This window comes from Mesoplodon mirus (assembly GCF_964341445.2).
Source record: "Mesoplodon mirus genome assembly, chromosome: 13".
Classification (NCBI taxonomy): Eukaryota; Metazoa; Chordata; class Mammalia; order Artiodactyla; family Ziphiidae; genus Mesoplodon; species Mesoplodon mirus.
Window position 1 is genome coordinate 25488635 of NC_138989.1, and position 17498 is coordinate 25506132.

General features: G+C 56.3%; 2 protein-coding genes across 5 annotated transcripts in view; both read left to right on the forward strand.

Moving 5' to 3' along the window:
- BCR (BCR activator of RhoGEF and GTPase) overlaps positions 1-7903 on the forward strand; it is a 99502-nt gene extending 91599 nt beyond the window's left edge. For both annotated transcript variants that reach the window (XM_082641672.1, XM_082641673.1), the window contains exons 17-23: positions 1000-1059; positions 2049-2158; positions 3455-3594; positions 4121-4255; positions 5019-5124; positions 5565-5727; positions 6066-7903. In XM_082641672.1, the coding sequence (XP_082497798.1) occupies positions 1000-1059; positions 2049-2158; positions 3455-3594; positions 4121-4255; positions 5019-5124; positions 5565-5727; positions 6066-6155 (804 nt within the window). In that variant the 3' untranslated portion in view covers positions 6156-7903. The remainder of the gene's footprint in view (positions 1-999; positions 1060-2048; positions 2159-3454; positions 3595-4120; positions 4256-5018; positions 5125-5564; positions 5728-6065) is intronic.
- An 8931-nt stretch (positions 7904-16834) lies between these two features.
- SPECC1L (sperm antigen with calponin homology and coiled-coil domains 1 like) overlaps positions 16835-17498 on the forward strand; it is a 128843-nt gene continuing 128179 nt past the window's right edge. For 2 of the 3 annotated variants that reach the window (XM_082641584.1, XM_082641586.1), the window contains exon 1: positions 16835-16947. The gene's annotated coding sequence lies outside the window, so the exon portion shown is untranslated. The remainder of the gene's footprint in view (positions 16948-17498) is intronic. The other variant, XM_082641585.1, reaches the window with a different exon arrangement.

The window sequence follows — 17498 nt, forward strand, 5'->3', positions numbered from 1 at the left end:
AATGAACCATCATCCAAAGCAAGCGATGAAATCCCGGGGCACCGTGCAAGGAGTGCCAGGCTATGTGGTGTCAGATGGTGGCTCCCTGACCTCGCTTCATACCAGAATCACCTGGGCAGTTTTTGGTTGTGCTGCCGTCAATTCTGCGGAGACTGGGGAGGTATTTCTTTAACAAGAGCTCCCAGGTGCTTATTCGTCCAGCCCAACCCGCTGGTATAGAACATGTGCTCCCCAGAACAGGGGAAATGGAGCCCTTGTGGACAGGGGACACGCAGCCTGACCAGGAAGGTCAGGGCATCTTACAGCAGCACAGTCAGGTGACACTAAACAGCAGGGTCCCGAGGACCGGCGCTCGGACAGTGCTCTATGGGATAGAAGTGAGAGGGGCTGCAGGGAGCCTTTGTCCAGCCCCCGCGCCAGTGGTGTGATTTGGAGCTGGGCTCCGGGTCCTTCTGGGCCTGACTCTGAGCCATGGGCCTGGACTGGAGACCCCGCCTGCACGGGCTCCCACAGCCAGAGCTCGGGGCAGTGTCCCCAGCTCTTGGATGACACACCCCCAGGGAGATGCTTTTGAAATCGGGCTTCCCAAAGTCTGTCTAAATCGACTGTTCAGCCTCCTCCAAGCTGCATGAAGCACCTCTGATGCCGGGGGTGGGGGCAGGGAGCAGGACGGCAGGGCTGCCAGCACTGATGTTAGCTCCCATTGGGAAGGGACCGGAGGAGCAAGGTACAGTCCCCGAGCTGTTGCTGACTCATCCCCGGGGCAAGCCTGGGCTACAGGCAGCAAAGGTCTGGGAGCAGGAGGGCTCTGAGGTGCCAGGGGCTTCTAGCAGGTCCTCTCCTCTCTCAGGACCCCTCTTGGTCTCTAGATAGAGGTGCTGGCCAAGGTCTGGCCCCGATTCGACTTAGACATGGAGAAGTAGCAGGCTTGGGCTGCTGCCCGGCCAGGCCTCTGCACAGACCCCAGGGCATCTGATAATCATGGCCCCTTGCTTTCAGCTGGACCCCCAGGCCCTGCAGGACAGAGACTGGCAGCGGACCATCATCGCCATGAATGGGGTATGTACCCATGGGGCTGTGTTGGCACCCGCTTCCCGCCGAAGGCTGGGCTGGTCCTGGTCTCTACCAAAACAGTCGGAAGGAGGCTGAGCCTGAGCCGGTGTCTGAGGGGGAATGTGGCTGGAGGAGGCAGAGGCACCGTAGGGCAGAATCGCTGTGTGCAGGCAGGAATCCGCCTGGTGGCTGGAGTGCAGTCACCCGCCAGGCACTGAGCATCCCTCCTCAAATGGCAATCCAGTGGCATCATGGGGACAGACAGGGCCTTGACCCTGGGGTCTGCCCGTAGAAACTAAGACCCCTGATTAGCCTTCAATGCCCCAGAAGGATTTTCTTTTTTTTACATCTTTATTGGAGTATAATTGCTTTACAATGGTGTGTTAGTTTCTGCTTTATAACAAAGTGAATCAGTTATACATATACATATGTCCCCATACCTCTTCCCTCTTGCGTCTCCCTCCCTCCCACCCTCCCTATCCCACCCCTCTAGGTGGTCACAAAGCACCGAGCTGATCTCCCTGTGCTATGCGGCTGCTTCCCATTAGCTATCTATTTTACTTTTGGTAGTGTGTGTGTATGTCCATGCCACTCTGCCCCAGAAGGATTTAGACCTTAAAAAGAAAAACTACTACCACACGCCAAAAAAGATCTGGGCATGTAGGACAAAATGTTACCATTTGATAGATAATTCATCTTTTTGTTATATTATTCTCTATACTTTTTCTCTAGTGTTTTGTTGTTGTTATTAGAATTATATAAGAGAGAGAAGCAATGGGGTCGTTGGGGGAGGTTCTGCAGAAGCTGGTCCTTAGATCACCCTGACCATTCCTGGCTTTTGCTGAGTTGGACTAGGGGCCACCCCCCACCTGGACCTTACCCTGCTCGCCCGGGGCGGGGTGGTGGTGGATAGAATTGCTGAGATCCCAGGGCCCCTGGGAACACAGACTGTGAGGACCAGGAGGGTGAGAGGGTCATGCCCCCTCCACCTGCAGATTGAAGTGAAGCTGTCAGTCAAGTTCACCAGCAGAGAGTTCAGCTTGAAGAGGATGCCTTCCCGAAAACAGACGGGCGTCTTCGGAGTCAAGATCGCCGTGGTCACCAAGTGAGTGGTGAGGGGTTGGGGCTCATGCGTCCCTTGTCCCTAAGGACCAAGGACACCCCCTCGCCAGGTGTTTCTGGAGGAAAGAGCAGGTGTGGGTCTCCTGCTCTGTGCACAGTCACTGCACAGGGACACCTCCCAGGCCCTTGGAGCACTGTGCTCAGCTGCCTCCCATGTTTACCATGAAAGGTGTCCCCATAAGCTCAGGGGCGTCCCACCCGCTTCCTGTGCTGCCCGTGGAGCTGTGCTTGGCAGGGTTTTCTTCCCTCACTCGGAATTTGTCACGATCAGGCCTCCTGTTCAATGATGGAAACGCTGCCCCTTTGTCACAGGTCAGTTGCCAGGAGAAGCTTGTGTGTAGGTTTGAGGGCAGTTCTCAGGGACACAGGCCGCGTCCTGCCAGAATCCATTCGCTTCCCCGATTTGGAATCTGGCCGGGCCCTGACCTCGCTGGTCGTCAGGCAGGGACCTGCGTCAGACGCTCCCTGGACATCTTTTGTGTCCACACACTGCTCCCTGCTGCACCCCAGCCGTCCCCCCCAGCACCTCCGGGTGGCTCAGGGTGGGAGCAGAGAGCACTGTCAGCAGGCACCCCAGAGAAGCGCTGCTTGTGAGAGTGTCTAGGGACAGAGCTTAGCTGGGTTCCCGAATGCAGTCACTAAACTAGACTGAAGCTGACGCTTCAGACAGCAAGTCTCCTGTGTGTGAAGTGCTCTTACCCCAGCGTCCTGCCTGGAGCTACTGGAATTGTCCATTGTTAGGACGTGGAAGAGAAAAGTGTAGGATCACAGAAGTCTGAGCACTGGCATGAGGCGGCCCCATGGAGCTGGTCCGCTGGCCGGGCTGCCTGCTAGGCTTAGGGCTCACCTCTGCCCTAGGCCTGAAGGGGTCAGGATTTTCCTCTCGCACAGCAGGTAGGGGGCAGGGCTGAGACCATGTCCCCTGACCCGACTCAGAGACCAGACCGCTTTCCAGGACCCTTGCAGTCACCTGTTAACCCAGGGCCTGGGATCTTTTAACTGACTTCCAGTGGCTGACCTCACTTAGAAAAGCCTCCTGACTGTCCCTCAAAGGTTGTGTGTGACTTGTAGGGTGTCCAGCCATCTGGAGCTGTTGGAAAGGCCCCGATAAGATATAAGCAGTGATAATCGTGAAATCTCAGAACAGAGGGAGAACACACAGAAGGCTCTGGGTGTGCCCAAACCTGGGTGCTTCAGGTGTGCAGAGAGGTGCGGGGATCAGCCCCACTGCAGCCCGAGCCAGGGCTGCCAGGCACTGAGGGCGTCCCCTCCCCTGCAGGAGGGAGCGTTCCAAGGTGCCCTACATTGTGCGCCAGTGTGTGGAGGAGATCGAACGCCGGGGCATGGAGGAAGTGGGCATCTACCGCGTGTCCGGAGTGGCCACCGACATCCAAGCACTGAAGGCGGCTTTTGACGTCAGTGAGTGTCGGGCTGGGCAGTGCGGGATGGTGGTGTGGGCACAGTGCCCAAGCTGAGATGCCGGCGTGCCCGTTTATGTTACAATGAGAAGGAAATGGCGCTGTGGGAGGAGGTTCTGCACAAGCCAGTTCTTAACCCGTCCTGACCACACGGGCGTGGCTCTTGCGGAGTTGGACCAGGGGTTTCCGTGGGGGCGGCCCCATCTCGCACCGGGGCTCCGCCTGCTTGACCCCAGCCGGGAGTGGAAAAGAGGTGCCAACCAAAGCCCAGGGGTCAGTGTGTCTGGCTGCAGAGAAGCCGGTGGAACTGCCCCAATTGCCAGATAAGGACACGAGACCTCAGAGGGTCCTGGCAGTGGAAGGGGACAGAGCCAGGACTTCGGCCTGGCCTGGAGCCCTGGACGTGTGGGCCCAGCCCCAGTTACAGCTCCCTTTGGGTGGCCAGCATGGGCCCGGCCTGTGGCTCAGAGGGTAGAAGCGACTCGGGGTCCACTGTGGGCCTTGTTCTACGTCTGCGCTCTCTCCAGACAACAAGGACGTGTCGGTGATGATGAGCGAGATGGACGTAAACGCCATTGCCGGGACGCTGAAGCTCTACTTCCGAGAGCTGCCTGAGCCCCTCTTTACCGACGAGTTCTACCCCAACTTCGCCGAGGGCATCAGTGAGTGAGGGGGGTCAGGGGCGAGGTGAGGGAACCCGAGTTTCAGCCCAAACCCTGCGTGTGGTGGGGGACCGAGAACCAAACCAGTCCTGAGAGGCCTCTGCCCATCCTCAGCGGACTGCCCGCTGTCCCGGTCCCTCCAAGTCTCCCAAGAGGCTGCAGCAGCTGGCACTGCTGTGGACACGCCTGGGTGCAGGGTCCTGGAGGCCACTGTCCTCCTCACCTACCCCAGGTCCTGGCCCCGTCAAGCAGGGCTTCAAGCCCGACCTGACCCCCAGTCCACCTGGAGGGTGGGGAGCACTGGCGCATGGGGCAGCTGCGGCCTCCGCACCTCCCTTCAGGGCCGTTCAGCAGAGGACCTGGCCCCCTGGGTGCACAGGGTGATGTGATGAGGGGGCCTTGGGGCCTCGCGGCCCTCCTGCTTGTCACTCTTCCTGCTTTATTCCAAGCCCGGCTTCCCCTGCCTTGGGCTCTTCCGAACAGGAGGCGGGAACAGCCGAGTGTGCCAGGAGGGCAGCTGTGCCCGGCGCCTCCTGCCACTGGTCCCTTTGGTGCCGTTGACCCCTTTGAGATTCAATAAAGGCGTCCAGGGTGGCTGGCTCCCCACTCCAGCTCCCACCACAGCGTCCTCAGTGGGGGCCAGTGCTGTGAGGCAGGACGGTGACAGCCCTGGGCTGTCCTGTGCCCTCCGACACGGGCCCTGGGAGAGGCCTCCAGCCATGCTTGTGACCCTGAGAAGTAACCGCCCCCCCGCCCCCCGTAGCTCTCTCAGACCCCGTGGCAAAGGAGAGCTGCATGCTTAACCTGCTGCTCTCACTCCCGGAGGCCAACCTGCTGACATTCCTCTTCCTTCTGGACCACCTGAAAAGGTAACCCCAGCTCCTATGTGGAGGCTCAGGGCTCCGGGACCCCCAAGGGCAGCAATGAGGGGGTCCTCCGTGCTCCACTGTCTCCCCAGTGTCAGACTCCCCGGCACCCAGGGCCTTCTCTCTGCATCTGCCTCGGTCTGTGGTTATCCCCTCTGGGTACCAGAGCCACTGCCACCCCCATCCCTCTCTGCCACAGCAAGTGGTGTGCTCGGATCACCACCACCACCGCCCCCCATCCATCCCAGAACCGGCCCCTCCACCTGGTGGCCTTGAGCACTCTTCATCCCGGGCCCCTCTGACCCAGAAGAGCCAGGGTGGGGTCTGCTTTCTGCACAGCTGGGGCTGAGCCCTTCCTCCCTGGGTGGCCTGGGTCCCCGCCCACCTCCATCCTCAAGGTGGTGTCACAGCAGCACCCGCTCTTCTGCCTTGGCCCTCCGCAGGGTGGCAGAAAAGGAGACAGTGAACAAGATGTCCCTGCACAACCTCGCCACGGTGTTCGGCCCCACGCTGCTCCGGCCCTCAGACAAGGAGAGCAAGCTCCCTGCCAACCCCAGCCAACCCATCTCCATGACCGACAGCTGGTCCCTGGAGGTCATGTCCCAGGTACGATGGCTCTTGCCACCCGGCCTGACACAGGTGGCCTCTGTCTGCCCCTCCCTGCGTCCTGCCGGTGGTTCCCACCGAGTTGTGCAGGGTGGGTGTCCAAGGTTTGGAGAGGGACTTATCCAGGGCCACGAGGCAGGGAGGAGTGGGGAGGACCCAGGCCACCGCTTTTTCCTCTGCACCTTTGTGGGGTTTCTCAGGGCCCGCCCCACCTGGCCGTCCTTTAGGGGCAAGCAGATCTCTTGCTGTGAGGGGCTTGTGTCACCAGCAGGGCCCTCGGGGCTCTGCTGGAAAGGCCTCTTCTCTGAGCCGCTGTCCCCTCCTGCTCTGCCCGGCAGGTCCAGGTGCTGCTGTACTTCCTGCAACTGGAGGCCATTCCTGCCCCAGACAGCAAGAGACAGAGCATCCTCTTCTCCACCGAAGTCTAAAGGCCCAACTCCACCTCCAAGATGGCGGCAGAACGGCCTGGGAACCCCTAGGGAAATGGGCTATCCACAGAGCAGGAACCGAACCTTCTAGAGGAGTCATTAGGCCACCCCCCAGGGCCAGGCTGCTGCCAAGAGACAACTACCCAAGGCAAAAGACCAAGTGGCCTGGGCAGTTCCAGGCCCACCTCCGGTGGGGCCTGAGAACTCTGGGCTGGCCTCAGACTGTGGTTTTCTACGCCGCCACCAGAGGGCGCCCCAAGCCAGCCCTCGTGTCTCCGGTCACGGGCCTGGGCGGGACCAGGCAAAGGGAGTGGTTTTTACGAATTTAACTTATGAGAGTTTAAAGATTTCTACTGGATCACTTGTCGAGATGCATCCTCTCCAGGGAGAAGGGAACAGGAGCAGATTCCCTTGGTATCGTGTCTTGAATAAATACTGCTGCTGCTTCGTGCCCAGGGGCCAGGCCCTGTCCAGCGTGGATGGGGGCGTTTCGATTTCCCAGACTTAGAAATTCAACTCCTGTTTGTAACAGGGTTTGAAAAGCTAAATCTACACTGTTCCTTTCTTCTTTCTTTCTAGAAGGATTTGCGCAGAAATGGGTCTTCTTCCTGTTCTATCCTGTTGCTTTGTTTTTGCTGATCACGTGCCCCTCGGAAGGCAGCTCCCTGCGGAGCTGCGTAACGTCCAGGACTGGACACCAGGGGAGGGAGGCCCAGGCTGCGCACTTTATGGCTGCTTGTCTAGGGAGAGTGATCCTGTTCTCCATCCCGACTGCCCCACCGGGCACGCACTCTCCTCATCAGCTCAGAAAGGCCTTGATCTCTGGCCTCCTCCGGCCTGTGGCCCATCTACCCCCAAATCTCCCTTCCCCTAATCATGTCCCGCCCCCCCCCGCCCGCCCCGCCCCAGATCACTTCATTCCTAGCTCTTTGCTACACACACTCAGCAAACTTTTGTAAAGTTTTCCTCTGGGCGGCGGCAGCTTACCCACAGCTTGTTTTAAACTGATCTGAATAGCCTTTTGATACTTGAATATTTTTAAGTTTTATACATAGTTTCTAATTTTTTTCCTGACAGATTCAGATTCCTAATAAGATGTTAGAATGTACTCTGTGGACAATCTATGTCCCAGCGGCATCTCGTCTTCCCCTGAGCGCCAGCTCTGTTTCCATCAGGAACCACTTCTGAAGTCTCCTGAGCATCTGGAATTGGGGTGGGGGGGATTAGGAACAGGCTGGGCCGAGGATAGGGGCTCCCATCCCGAAGCAGGTGGAGGGACAGAGCCCCCCACGCTCCACACACCTGTGCGGAAGCCAGGATGCGCCTGGTAACCCTCCTGACCATCTGACTTAGAGGAAAGAGAACTGGGGAAACCACTAAGTATTTTGAAGAAACAAGTCTGTGAAGAATTGCATCACTTTTTTCAAAAAAGGGATGGGGGCAAGGAGAGAAGAAACTTCCATGCTGGACTTGCAGGAAGAGAGGATGTAGCTGAACCGGAGGAGGGATGTGGTAGCATGACTCAGGAAAAGGCGTTTGCTTGTCACGCGATCAGACTAGTAACAGGTAGCACTGTCCGGGACCCTTCCTGTGTCCCTGGCTGGGTGGGAAGGCTCAGCTGGTGTGTCAGCGGGCAGCTCCTGCCCGAGGTCAAGGCACACAGGGGGCCACGTGCCCCCCCAACTCTACCCTCTGCTCGTGGACCTGCGGAGGCAGGGACGGAAAAAGAAGTCACTCGAAGGTCTTAAGTCTGCATACTGTATTTATTTAGTTGTACTTTTTTCTCGTGAGGAGAGCAGACCCACCGTTTTAAAGCAGTGCTGCTCTCCTGGGGGATGAGGGCGAGGAGCAGGGTCCTCTGTGCTTTGCGTGTCTCTGGGATCCATAGGTTTCCCGGGCCTCCATTCCCTGGCCTCTTCTGGCCTGGCTTCCCATCCCCGTCTGGCCCTGCAGGGGGAACACACTTTACTTAGAAAAGCTAGACCTGGCCCCAGTTTCTTTTTCCCTGGAGTCTCATTTGTGTCTGTCGCATTGAAACTGGAAAGCAATCTCTCAGTGTCTGTGCCAATTTTCGTTCCTTCCCCCCATCTCCTTCCTCTATTTGCTTTTTATTTATGTAGGATGCGTGGCATTTAGTGATGGAATGACCACTCTTTCTTGTTCAGCTGTCAAAGCACTCCTTTGCTGAGCCTCAGTGGTGGTGGTCGCTTTGGGTCGCTGGGCGCCCCTGTCGTCCATCTGACACTCAGGCCTGAGGGTCGGCAAAGCCGGTGGGCAGGTGATTACCTGGAGGCCAGACGTGACCTTCCACAAGGCTCAGCCGCTGGACTTGGCAGCGAGAAGTGATGCCTCGCTGTCTGGGCCCTAGGTCTGGGTCTGGAGCCTGAGCAGAGGGCAGCCCAGCCTCGGGCTGCAGGTGGCAGGCAGTCTCTCCGCAGCCACATGTCTGAGTTTGAGCTCGGCCATGTCTGTACCACCACAGGGGAAAGGACAGCTGCCACTTTCATTAAAGTTCCCCGAGACGACTTGTATCAGTGGTGATGGCTGCAGTAGAAAGAAACACCGTGATCAGAGCCTCTGGGAGCATCCCCGGAGCCACTGGGTTGGGGCTGAGGATGGGCTTTGGAGCTGGAAGAAGAAGCAGGTGGAGTGGAGAGGTGGGTGTCCAGGAGGCCTCCCTGAGGGTAGTGGGCACTGCTGGGGACAGGACAGGCCCAGGGCGCCCACTTGCCCACAGGCAGTCGCCCCGCTGAGCATGGGGCCGTCTGGTTTGGGACGAACGGCAGAGGGGACACCAGCCGTGCCAAGCCCAGGGGCAAGGAGGGCTCCAGTCTCACAGAGCCTAGCCTTGCACGAGCCCCTCAGCCTCTGTGGTTTCCGGTGGTGCTGCCAGGTGCAGCCTTTCTGTTGCCAGCAGATGGGACATGGGTCACTCTTAGCCGTTACCAGCCTTGCCCACAGAAAAAGCCACCCAGCTTACAGGGAAGCCACGCCCAGGTGGAGAGGGGTGTGCAAGATGGACTCTGCTGATGCAGCTTGGGACGAGCTGGGGTCACACCCACTCGGACCCCTATTGCCATGCTCGGTGCCTGTCAGCCATCACTCCGAGGCTCCCCCAGGGTCTTCATGTACACCATGCCATCTGCCCACCTGACACCTGCTGATAAGGAAAGGGCTGCCACTGGCCCTCCTCCAAGTATTTGGCCCCTAAAAGGCTACTTAGCTCTCTCTATGCCTACCTTCCTATTTGAAAATCTGTTCTAAAAAAAGAAAAAGCCCCATTCCATCTCTTACTAGGAGTTGATTTTGGGGGCAAGCTGACTGTCCCCATGTTCCTGAGAGCAGGGGCTGCGTCCAGCCAAGCCCAGGCCAGTGGCATGGCCCAGGGAGCAAGACCGTTCACTGCTATGGAATTTGAGGTCTTACAACTCAAAGACCCTCAGAGGCCTCTTAATCCAATCCCTTTACTTGGTAGGTGGGTAAACAGGTGGGCGAAGGCCTCCCCACACACCCGGTGTCCCAGAGTTGGTTGAAGAACAGAGGCTGGGATCTTGGTGTCTTGATCCCTATAGGCTGGCTCCCTTTCTGCTGGACTGGACATGGCCAGCTGAGCAGGCCCTGCGCCGAGGCATAGCGTCAGTCACTTGGTGGAAACGAGCCCAGCAGCTGGGGATGGGGAGGTTCAAATGGGATTCTGGCCGAGAAAGGGCCCTGAGGAGCATGGTCTACATGGGCTCAGGTCCTGAGCCACTGCCAGCTGAGCAGCCCCGGGAAGAGGGGGCACCAGGATGGTGGCCGCCCCAGACATGGGGCTTCCCCGGGGCTCGAGGGCTTGAATGACCCCTGGGGGTGGGCCTCCCAAACCCAAGGCCTGGCCCCAGGGCCAGTGTGGGAAACCGGGACCCATGCAGAGGGAAACAGATGCTGCAGCTGCTTGTTTAAATAAAACCACCACTTAAAAACTGCCTCGCTGGGTGGCGCTGCCCTGGTTCCCTCTGGGGCTCCCCAGCCCCCATAAGCCCAGCCTCCCCACTGCCGCTGGGCCAGAAGGAGGGAGAAGCAATGGGGAGAGGGGAATGGCTGCTGTTTCTTCTATTTTCTGAAAATAACGTTTCCAATGTCGGGGTGGCGATCAGAAGTTAGTTGGAACAGGCTATGGCATCTGTGACTTTTGTCTGTGTTCTTCATTAGATAAGCACTCCTGATCTGCATTTCCCAAGCAGAGCCCTTTCATCTGGTGACGGCCAGGAAGAGACTCCTGGGACTCCTGGTCAGTGGGCAGCGGCTGCAGGATCCTGTCCACCCTGACAGGCTGGCCTCTAGCCTCTGAGTCTCAGCCCACCCAAGCCATCTCATGCTAACCCCGCCTCCAGGTGGTGCCATGCTGGGGTACTAGAGGGTAGTAAATTCCTCCTCCACCAGCTGGCATTGTCCACACCCTCCTTGTGCTCCTTTCTGGCCCCCAGAGTTTTCTAGACTCCACTGCTCCATGGTAGTTATGAACTGAATTGTGTCCCCCAAATTCACATGTTGAAGCCCTAACACCAAGTGTGACCGTGTTCAGAGATTACCTTTTAGGAAGGTAATTAAGGTTAAATGAGGTCATAAGGGTGGAACCCTAATCTGATATGACTGGTGGCCTTATAAGAAGGGGAAGAGAGGGACTTACCTGGTGATCCAGTGGTTAGGACTCTGCACTTTCACTGACAAGGGCCCTGGGTCGGGGAACTAAGATCCCACAAGCCACGCAGCACGGCTGATAAAAAAAAAAAGAAGAGCCACCAGTGATCTCTCTCCACTTCTCACAGAGGAAAGGCTGTATGAGGACACAGAGAGAAGGGGCTCAGCTGCAGTAGAGGCCTCAGGAGGAACCAACCCAGATGGCACATTGACCTTGAGAAAAATCAATGTCTGTTTAAGTCCCTGGTCTGTGATTTATTGTTATGGCGGCCTGAGTCCACTAATACAGTGGCCTTTGGCTATTCTGACCCCTGGATGTGGACCCAAGCATGGAACTCGAGTCCTCCCCATGATGCTCCGGGTTAACGACCCTCTTAAAGGGTCCCAGGGTGGTTGACTGATCACACCAAGGGCAGGGGGCTATCACCCTCCTTGTCCAGGCCATACCAGTGAACCTCATGGATGAGCACTTTCTGAGGGACTGAGGCTGCTCCTCTGTGTGTCCCCAAATGAGATGCACCAAGTGCTTGGCTGGACCTCACAGGCCACATGTCCCAAGACAGGCCTCAGGGCCTCTGGCCAGTTCAGCCAGGTCACCAAGGGCTCAGTCCGCACACCGACTCCTTTCCGTCCCCCTCCTCCTCCTCCTCCTCAAGTCAACTGGAATCTCTTCCAGTTCACACTTGGCCCGTGGCTCCTCTGGTGACCCAACCACAGACACCGCCTGGGTGCTGGCCAAAAAAAGAAAGGTGGGGGGCTGTGAGTCCTGAAGATGATTCTCGATTCTCAAAGAGGAGACATGGGCATGTTCGGAGCCTTGGGATGTGTGCAGGATTCTCAGGAGACTAGTTTGCAAGGGGGGGCACCAGCGGCTGAGGGAGAGGGCCCAGGGTCCAGAGGCCAAGGCTTGGGCAACTCGGGCAGCTCCCAGAGCCTCACCTGTAATTTATTTTTTTGGCTGCGCTGCGCAGCTTGTGGGATCTAGTTCCCTGACCAGGGATTGAACCTGGCCAGGCCCACAGCAGTGAAAGCGCGAGATTGCCAGGGAGCTCCCTCCTCACCTGTAAACTCGGGACTTGCTCACTCTGACACTGGGAAGGGGCACACACAGGCTGAGGAGTGCCAGTTAAGCCTCAGGCACATTTGGGTGGAATCCCTTTATCCAGCTCATCATCCCTTGTCTTCCGTGTCCCCACCACGATATGCCGTTGTTTCCTGAGGTCCCCATGGAGTTGAACCAGGAGGCTGCACAAGGGTGACTGCTTTCTGTGGATGGGGACCTAGAGCTGAGAGATGACAGAGGAAGCATTTCCAGAGCCCTTGCCACATGCCAGGCCCTGCCCTTGGGACGCTTACAGTCTCCGGGGCCATAGACATTACCGTTTACTAGCCGTGTGATTGCCGTGTGCAGAGAAGCATGGTGTCCAGGGGGGCACTTATTGGGGTGGGGACCTATTATTTAGTTCCCCAGCATTCCTGACCGGTGTGGGAGAATTGCCATTTTCACAAAAGAACTGGAAGTACAGAGAATTTGAGGGCCATACTCGAGGTCACACAGCTGTCCTGGCCAGAGTTTGGGCTCAAGTCCAGAGACCAGCAGACTTGGTACATGGGTTCCCTTCTTGCTGGCATCAGTTTCTCTGACTGTGAAACAAGAGGGTTTCATGATCTCTGATCTCTGTGGGCTGTGAGGAAGGGGGGACACCTGTCCTGAGTTGGTGTCCTTCCTATGTCTCTTCTGGATCACCTGCAAGCCAGCTGGGCATCCCAAGGACTCTCCTGGGGTTCACACCATGGCTGCTGGGTACCTGAGTCCCTCTCAGGGCGAGCAGCCCATCTCTGTCTGCAGACACATCTTTGCTCAGCTGACAGCTGAACGTCTCCTGGGACTCGGCGCACCCCTGGCTCCAAGAGAGGCATGTCAAGAATCCCAAGCTGATGTCCTGGCACTCGGAGCTGATGATTTGCTAACGGCTGGGGACAGTTGTTTTCTGATTAAAACTTGGTTTGTGGTCCCTGCCTGTTTGGGTCCTCCAGCTGTGGTGCAGACAGAGCAGCTGGGCCCGAGTGGAACAGTCAGCGTTGGGGGTGAGCGTCAGGGTGAGCTGAGGGGGTCACTAGGAAACCAGAGGCACAGAGCACAAGGGGGTTCCAGGCTGCAGCACTCCACCCATCTCAGTGGTGATGAGACCCCAACACTGCAGGCCTGACCTGGGGGGGAAGTGTCAGCCTCTGAGGCTGATCATCAGTGTCCCAAATCCTGCCACTTGGTGGTCGTGGGCCGTGGAGGCTGGGCCCTGGGAGGGGCCCACACAGTGATAAATGCTCTGGGCACCTCGCCAGGTCCCTTCTTGCTCCTGGCCCGCAGCTGCCCAAATTGCCTGCTCTTTCTGCCCCTCCAGTCCTGACAAGCCGAGGAGAAGGGACCAAGGTGTGGTAAGGCTGATGGGACCACCCAGCGCTGAGGCCCAGCCACACACTGGGGTGAAGTCTGGACAGTTCCGTGCACTCCACCCTCTGATCTGTGTCCTCTCCTCTGACCCCATCGCCGTGCCAGGCCTCCAGCCTCCCCAGGTCTCCTGACTCTCAGGGTCACCCTCCCCATCCTGCATGTGCCATGAGGGCAGTCTTCCTAAAGAAGATCTCACAACATGTCACTTCCCTGTCCTAAAGCTGCAGTGACTGGCCCCTGTCCACATTATAGAAGCCCAGTTCCGAGGTCTAGTGGCGGAGGCTCTCTCTGCCTCAAATCCTCCTCAAATGCCACCTCCTCCCAGAATCCTGCTGACCCCTCCGGGACACCTTAGCAGCATCTCACCTGATTCAGGACCAGGTTACACTGCTGTCCCAGGCAGAGAAGGCTCTCAGAGGCTAGGGACCTGGTCAAAACCATCTTTGTACCCTCTCCCACCCACCCACCCACCCAACCCTGCACAGGTGCGGTTCAGCAGACCTGGTTCCTACTCAGGAAATGTCAGTAGCCTCCTGCTTGGTGGAAAATGGCGCTTTTGCTTTGGAATTTCAATGGCAGAAAATCTAGGTTAGTAGTTTTGGTTCATTAAAAGTACTTCGCTGTGTATAAAGACGTTCATAGGAACTTTATTCCTAATGTTAAAGGGTAATGTTTTAAAAAGGTAAAATCATGACTCTTATACAAATATAAAATAAACATATATCAAAGAGTTTACTTAACTCATTCATTAAATGAGGGAACCAGTAAGATGTTACCATCAGTTCAAAGGAGAACTCCAAGGTCAGACACATATATAGAACAGAAATACTGAAATGAACTTGGAGGCAAAACTGGTTTTTCCACTGTGGGGGAGGGTTGTCCCTGGACAAGAATTATTTGCATTGCTGTCAATTTTCTACAATATTGCGAAAGAGCTCAAAGACAATATAAGGCCCAAAGCCCCGGCAGAATCAGAATCAGATAACCTAGAAGGGTGTGTACCAAGGATGCATATAGCTTGGAGACTCCAGGAATCTTTTTTTGCTTAATCCAATTTTCATTCCACAGATAGCTCACAACTGGAGACAACCCAAATGTCCATCAATAGAATGGATAAACCATGGAATGGTAAATTCATACAGTGCAATACTACACAGCAACCAAAATGATATTCATTTTGCATGCCACAGATGCATGCAACAAGATGGATGAATCTCACAGAATTCATGTTGTGTGAAAGAGGGTAGACACAAAAAGATACTTGCTGTAGGCTGAATAATGCCCCCTAAAGATATCCAGTCTTTCCCTGGGACCTATAAACGTTACCTTATTTGGAAAAAGGGTCTCTGCAGATGTGATAAATTAAGGATCATGAGATGGGGGGTTATTCTGGATTATCCAGGTGGGCCCTAAACGCCATCATGAGTGTCCTTATATAAGAATCGAAGGGAGATTTCACACAAACACAGAGAAGGCCATAGACCAAGGCAGAGATTGGAATGATGCAGCCACAAGCAAAGGAACATCAAGAAATGCAGGCAGCTGGCAGAAGGTAGAAGAGGCAAGGGATGGATCCTCCCCCAGGGCCTTCTGAGGAGACTCAGAGATGCTGACACCTAGATGTTGGACTTCCAGCCTCTAGAACTGTGAGTTGATACATTTCTTTTGGTTTAAGCCACCAAGGTTGTGGTAATTTGTTACAGCAGCCCTAGGAAATCAATACAATTCCATTTATTTAAAGTTCAAAATCAGCCCATATTCATCCTGAGTTAGATGTCAGAATGTGGTTACATTTGGGGAGGATGTAGTGTTGGCAGGGGAGAGGAGGGACTTGGCAAACTGCTCAAGTTCTTTTTCTTGACCTTCACTTTTTTGTATTTCATTGAGTTGTATATTTATTTTGTGCACTTTAATATAAAAAAAGTATCTCTTGTTCTCCATGCAGTTCTTACAGGGCTGGCGTGAAGATCTAAATGATGTTGAGTCCTGTTTGAACTGTAAATGCTGAAACAGATGCAACATGAATGCCCTTCACAGTCACCAGGTGTTTACTGGGTGCTGGGCATCATGCTAAGCTCCCTTCATGCATTATCCCACTTAATCCCCCCAACCCATAACAGCTCCCATTTTGTAGATGAAGAAACTGAAATGCAAAGACAAATGGTTAGTAAGTGAAGCCAGGATTCAAACCCAGGCCGTCTGGTGATGAGGACCATGACCTAAGTCCTACACAAATGTTGAATGATTGATTATCTCCAGACTATTAAACCATCATGGCTATTCCAGTTTTAAAAAGAAAGGAAGAGATCATTATGTATAGTAGACTACCATTTGTGTAAAAAAAAAAAAGGAAGCTAAAGAACCAATCTGCTTATTTTGGATATTTGTTTATATTCAAAAAATACTTTTATCAAGAAACTGAATACATTTAGTTGCATCTGGGAAGAGGAACTACAGCAATGGAGACGGGGTTGAGAAGGTGCTTTCTAAATTTTGAAATATATAAATGTATTAGAAATTTATTCAGAAACAAAAGAAACAATGATTATAACAAAAACCATCAGAGAATTACATGAACAACGTTATGCCAATGATTTGGAAAACATTAACAAAAGACACTTTCCTGCAAAAATATAACTCAGTAAAAATGACACAGGAAGAAAAAGAAATTCTGTCTAGACTTAGGACCAATAAAGAAATGTTGGGGCTTCGCTCGTGGTGCAGTGGTTAAGAATCCGCCTGCCAATGCAGGGGACACGGGTTCCAGCCCTGGTCCAGGAAGATCCCACGTGCCACGGAGCAACTAAGCCTGTGTGCTACAACTACTGAGCCTGTGCTCTAGAGCCCGCGAGCCACAACTACTGAGCCCACGTGCCACAACTACTAAAGCTCGCGCACCTAGAGCCCGTTCTCCACAGAGAAGCCACCGCAATGAGAAGCCCACGCACTGCAATGAAGAGTAGCCCCCACTCGCCACAACTAGAGAAAGCCCGCGCGGGGCAACGAAGACCAAATGCAGACAAAAATTAATTAATTTTTTAAAAAGTTGTGCTTTTTTAAAAATCCTGCATCCCATCTCCCCCCAAATCTCCGGGGAGTACCGGGAGGGCAGGGCTTCTGTGTTTTCCCACCACTGTCTAGCTCAAGACCAGCGCCGTCCTTGGCACGCTATAGATACGTTCCTGAATGTTGGACCTCTTGGCTAAGCCGAGCCTTTGGGATGATGAAGCGTTAACACATCACTCGGCAGTACCCAGTGCATCCTCCACGAGCATCCGCCAGCCAGAGCTCGAGCAGGAAGCCTGACGCATGCGCACTTCCTGCCTGAGGCCTTTCTGTGGCCGGCCGGATGGTACGGCGCCTGCGCGATCCGAGCCGGGAGGGACACGAGCCAAGTGGGCTGTGCTGCAGACGCTGCGCGGCGGCGGATGTGGGCGGGGCCTGTGCCGCGCCTGCGCAGTCTTCGGCGGCCGTGTGGGACGGACAAGAGGCGGGCCGGGGGCGTGGGCCGCGAGGGAGGCTGGGCGGGCCGGGCGAACGGCGCCGCGGGGTTGGCTGCTGCCCTGAGGCCGGACTCAACGGATTCGGGCCGCGCCACCGGGCGAGCGCGCCGCCCGGCCCCAGCCCGGAGCCAGCGAGCAAGCGAGGCGGCGCCGCGCGGTAAGAGCCGGGGCCGGGTGCCCTGAGTGTGCGCGGCGGGAACGTCCCTCTACTCAGCGCCGCCCGCGCGGCCAGGCCCCGGCGGCCCCGCAGACCCCGGCGGCCCGCGCCTGCGCCGTCCCCTCCCGGGCCCCCCGCCTGGCGCGCGCCTGCGCCATCCCCTCGTGGGCCCCCGGGCAGCTCAAGCCGCGACCCCGGCCGGCGGGCGTCCTTGCTGCTTGGGGCCCGGCTGGTTCTGCGGCCGCGCCCACCGGTGTCCTCTCGTCGCGCCCCAGGAGAGGCTGGGGCCGCCGCCCCATAGCCCCTGGCCCCCAGGCCTTTAGTCCCTGGCCTCCATCCCCGGGCCCGAGGATGCGGCGGGCGGACGACCCGGGCCTCCTGCGGGCTCTGCTTCCGCCGGGCAGCGCCCCCACCCGCGCCCAGCTCCGCCGGCGGGGTCAGCCCGGAGCAGGAGGAGTATCCTTTTTTCTCCAGACCTGGTTAATTGCATCAGGTTGGATGTGAATAATCTTGTGTTCTGCCGAGGAAATTCTGCCTTTCCCGCAGTGTGG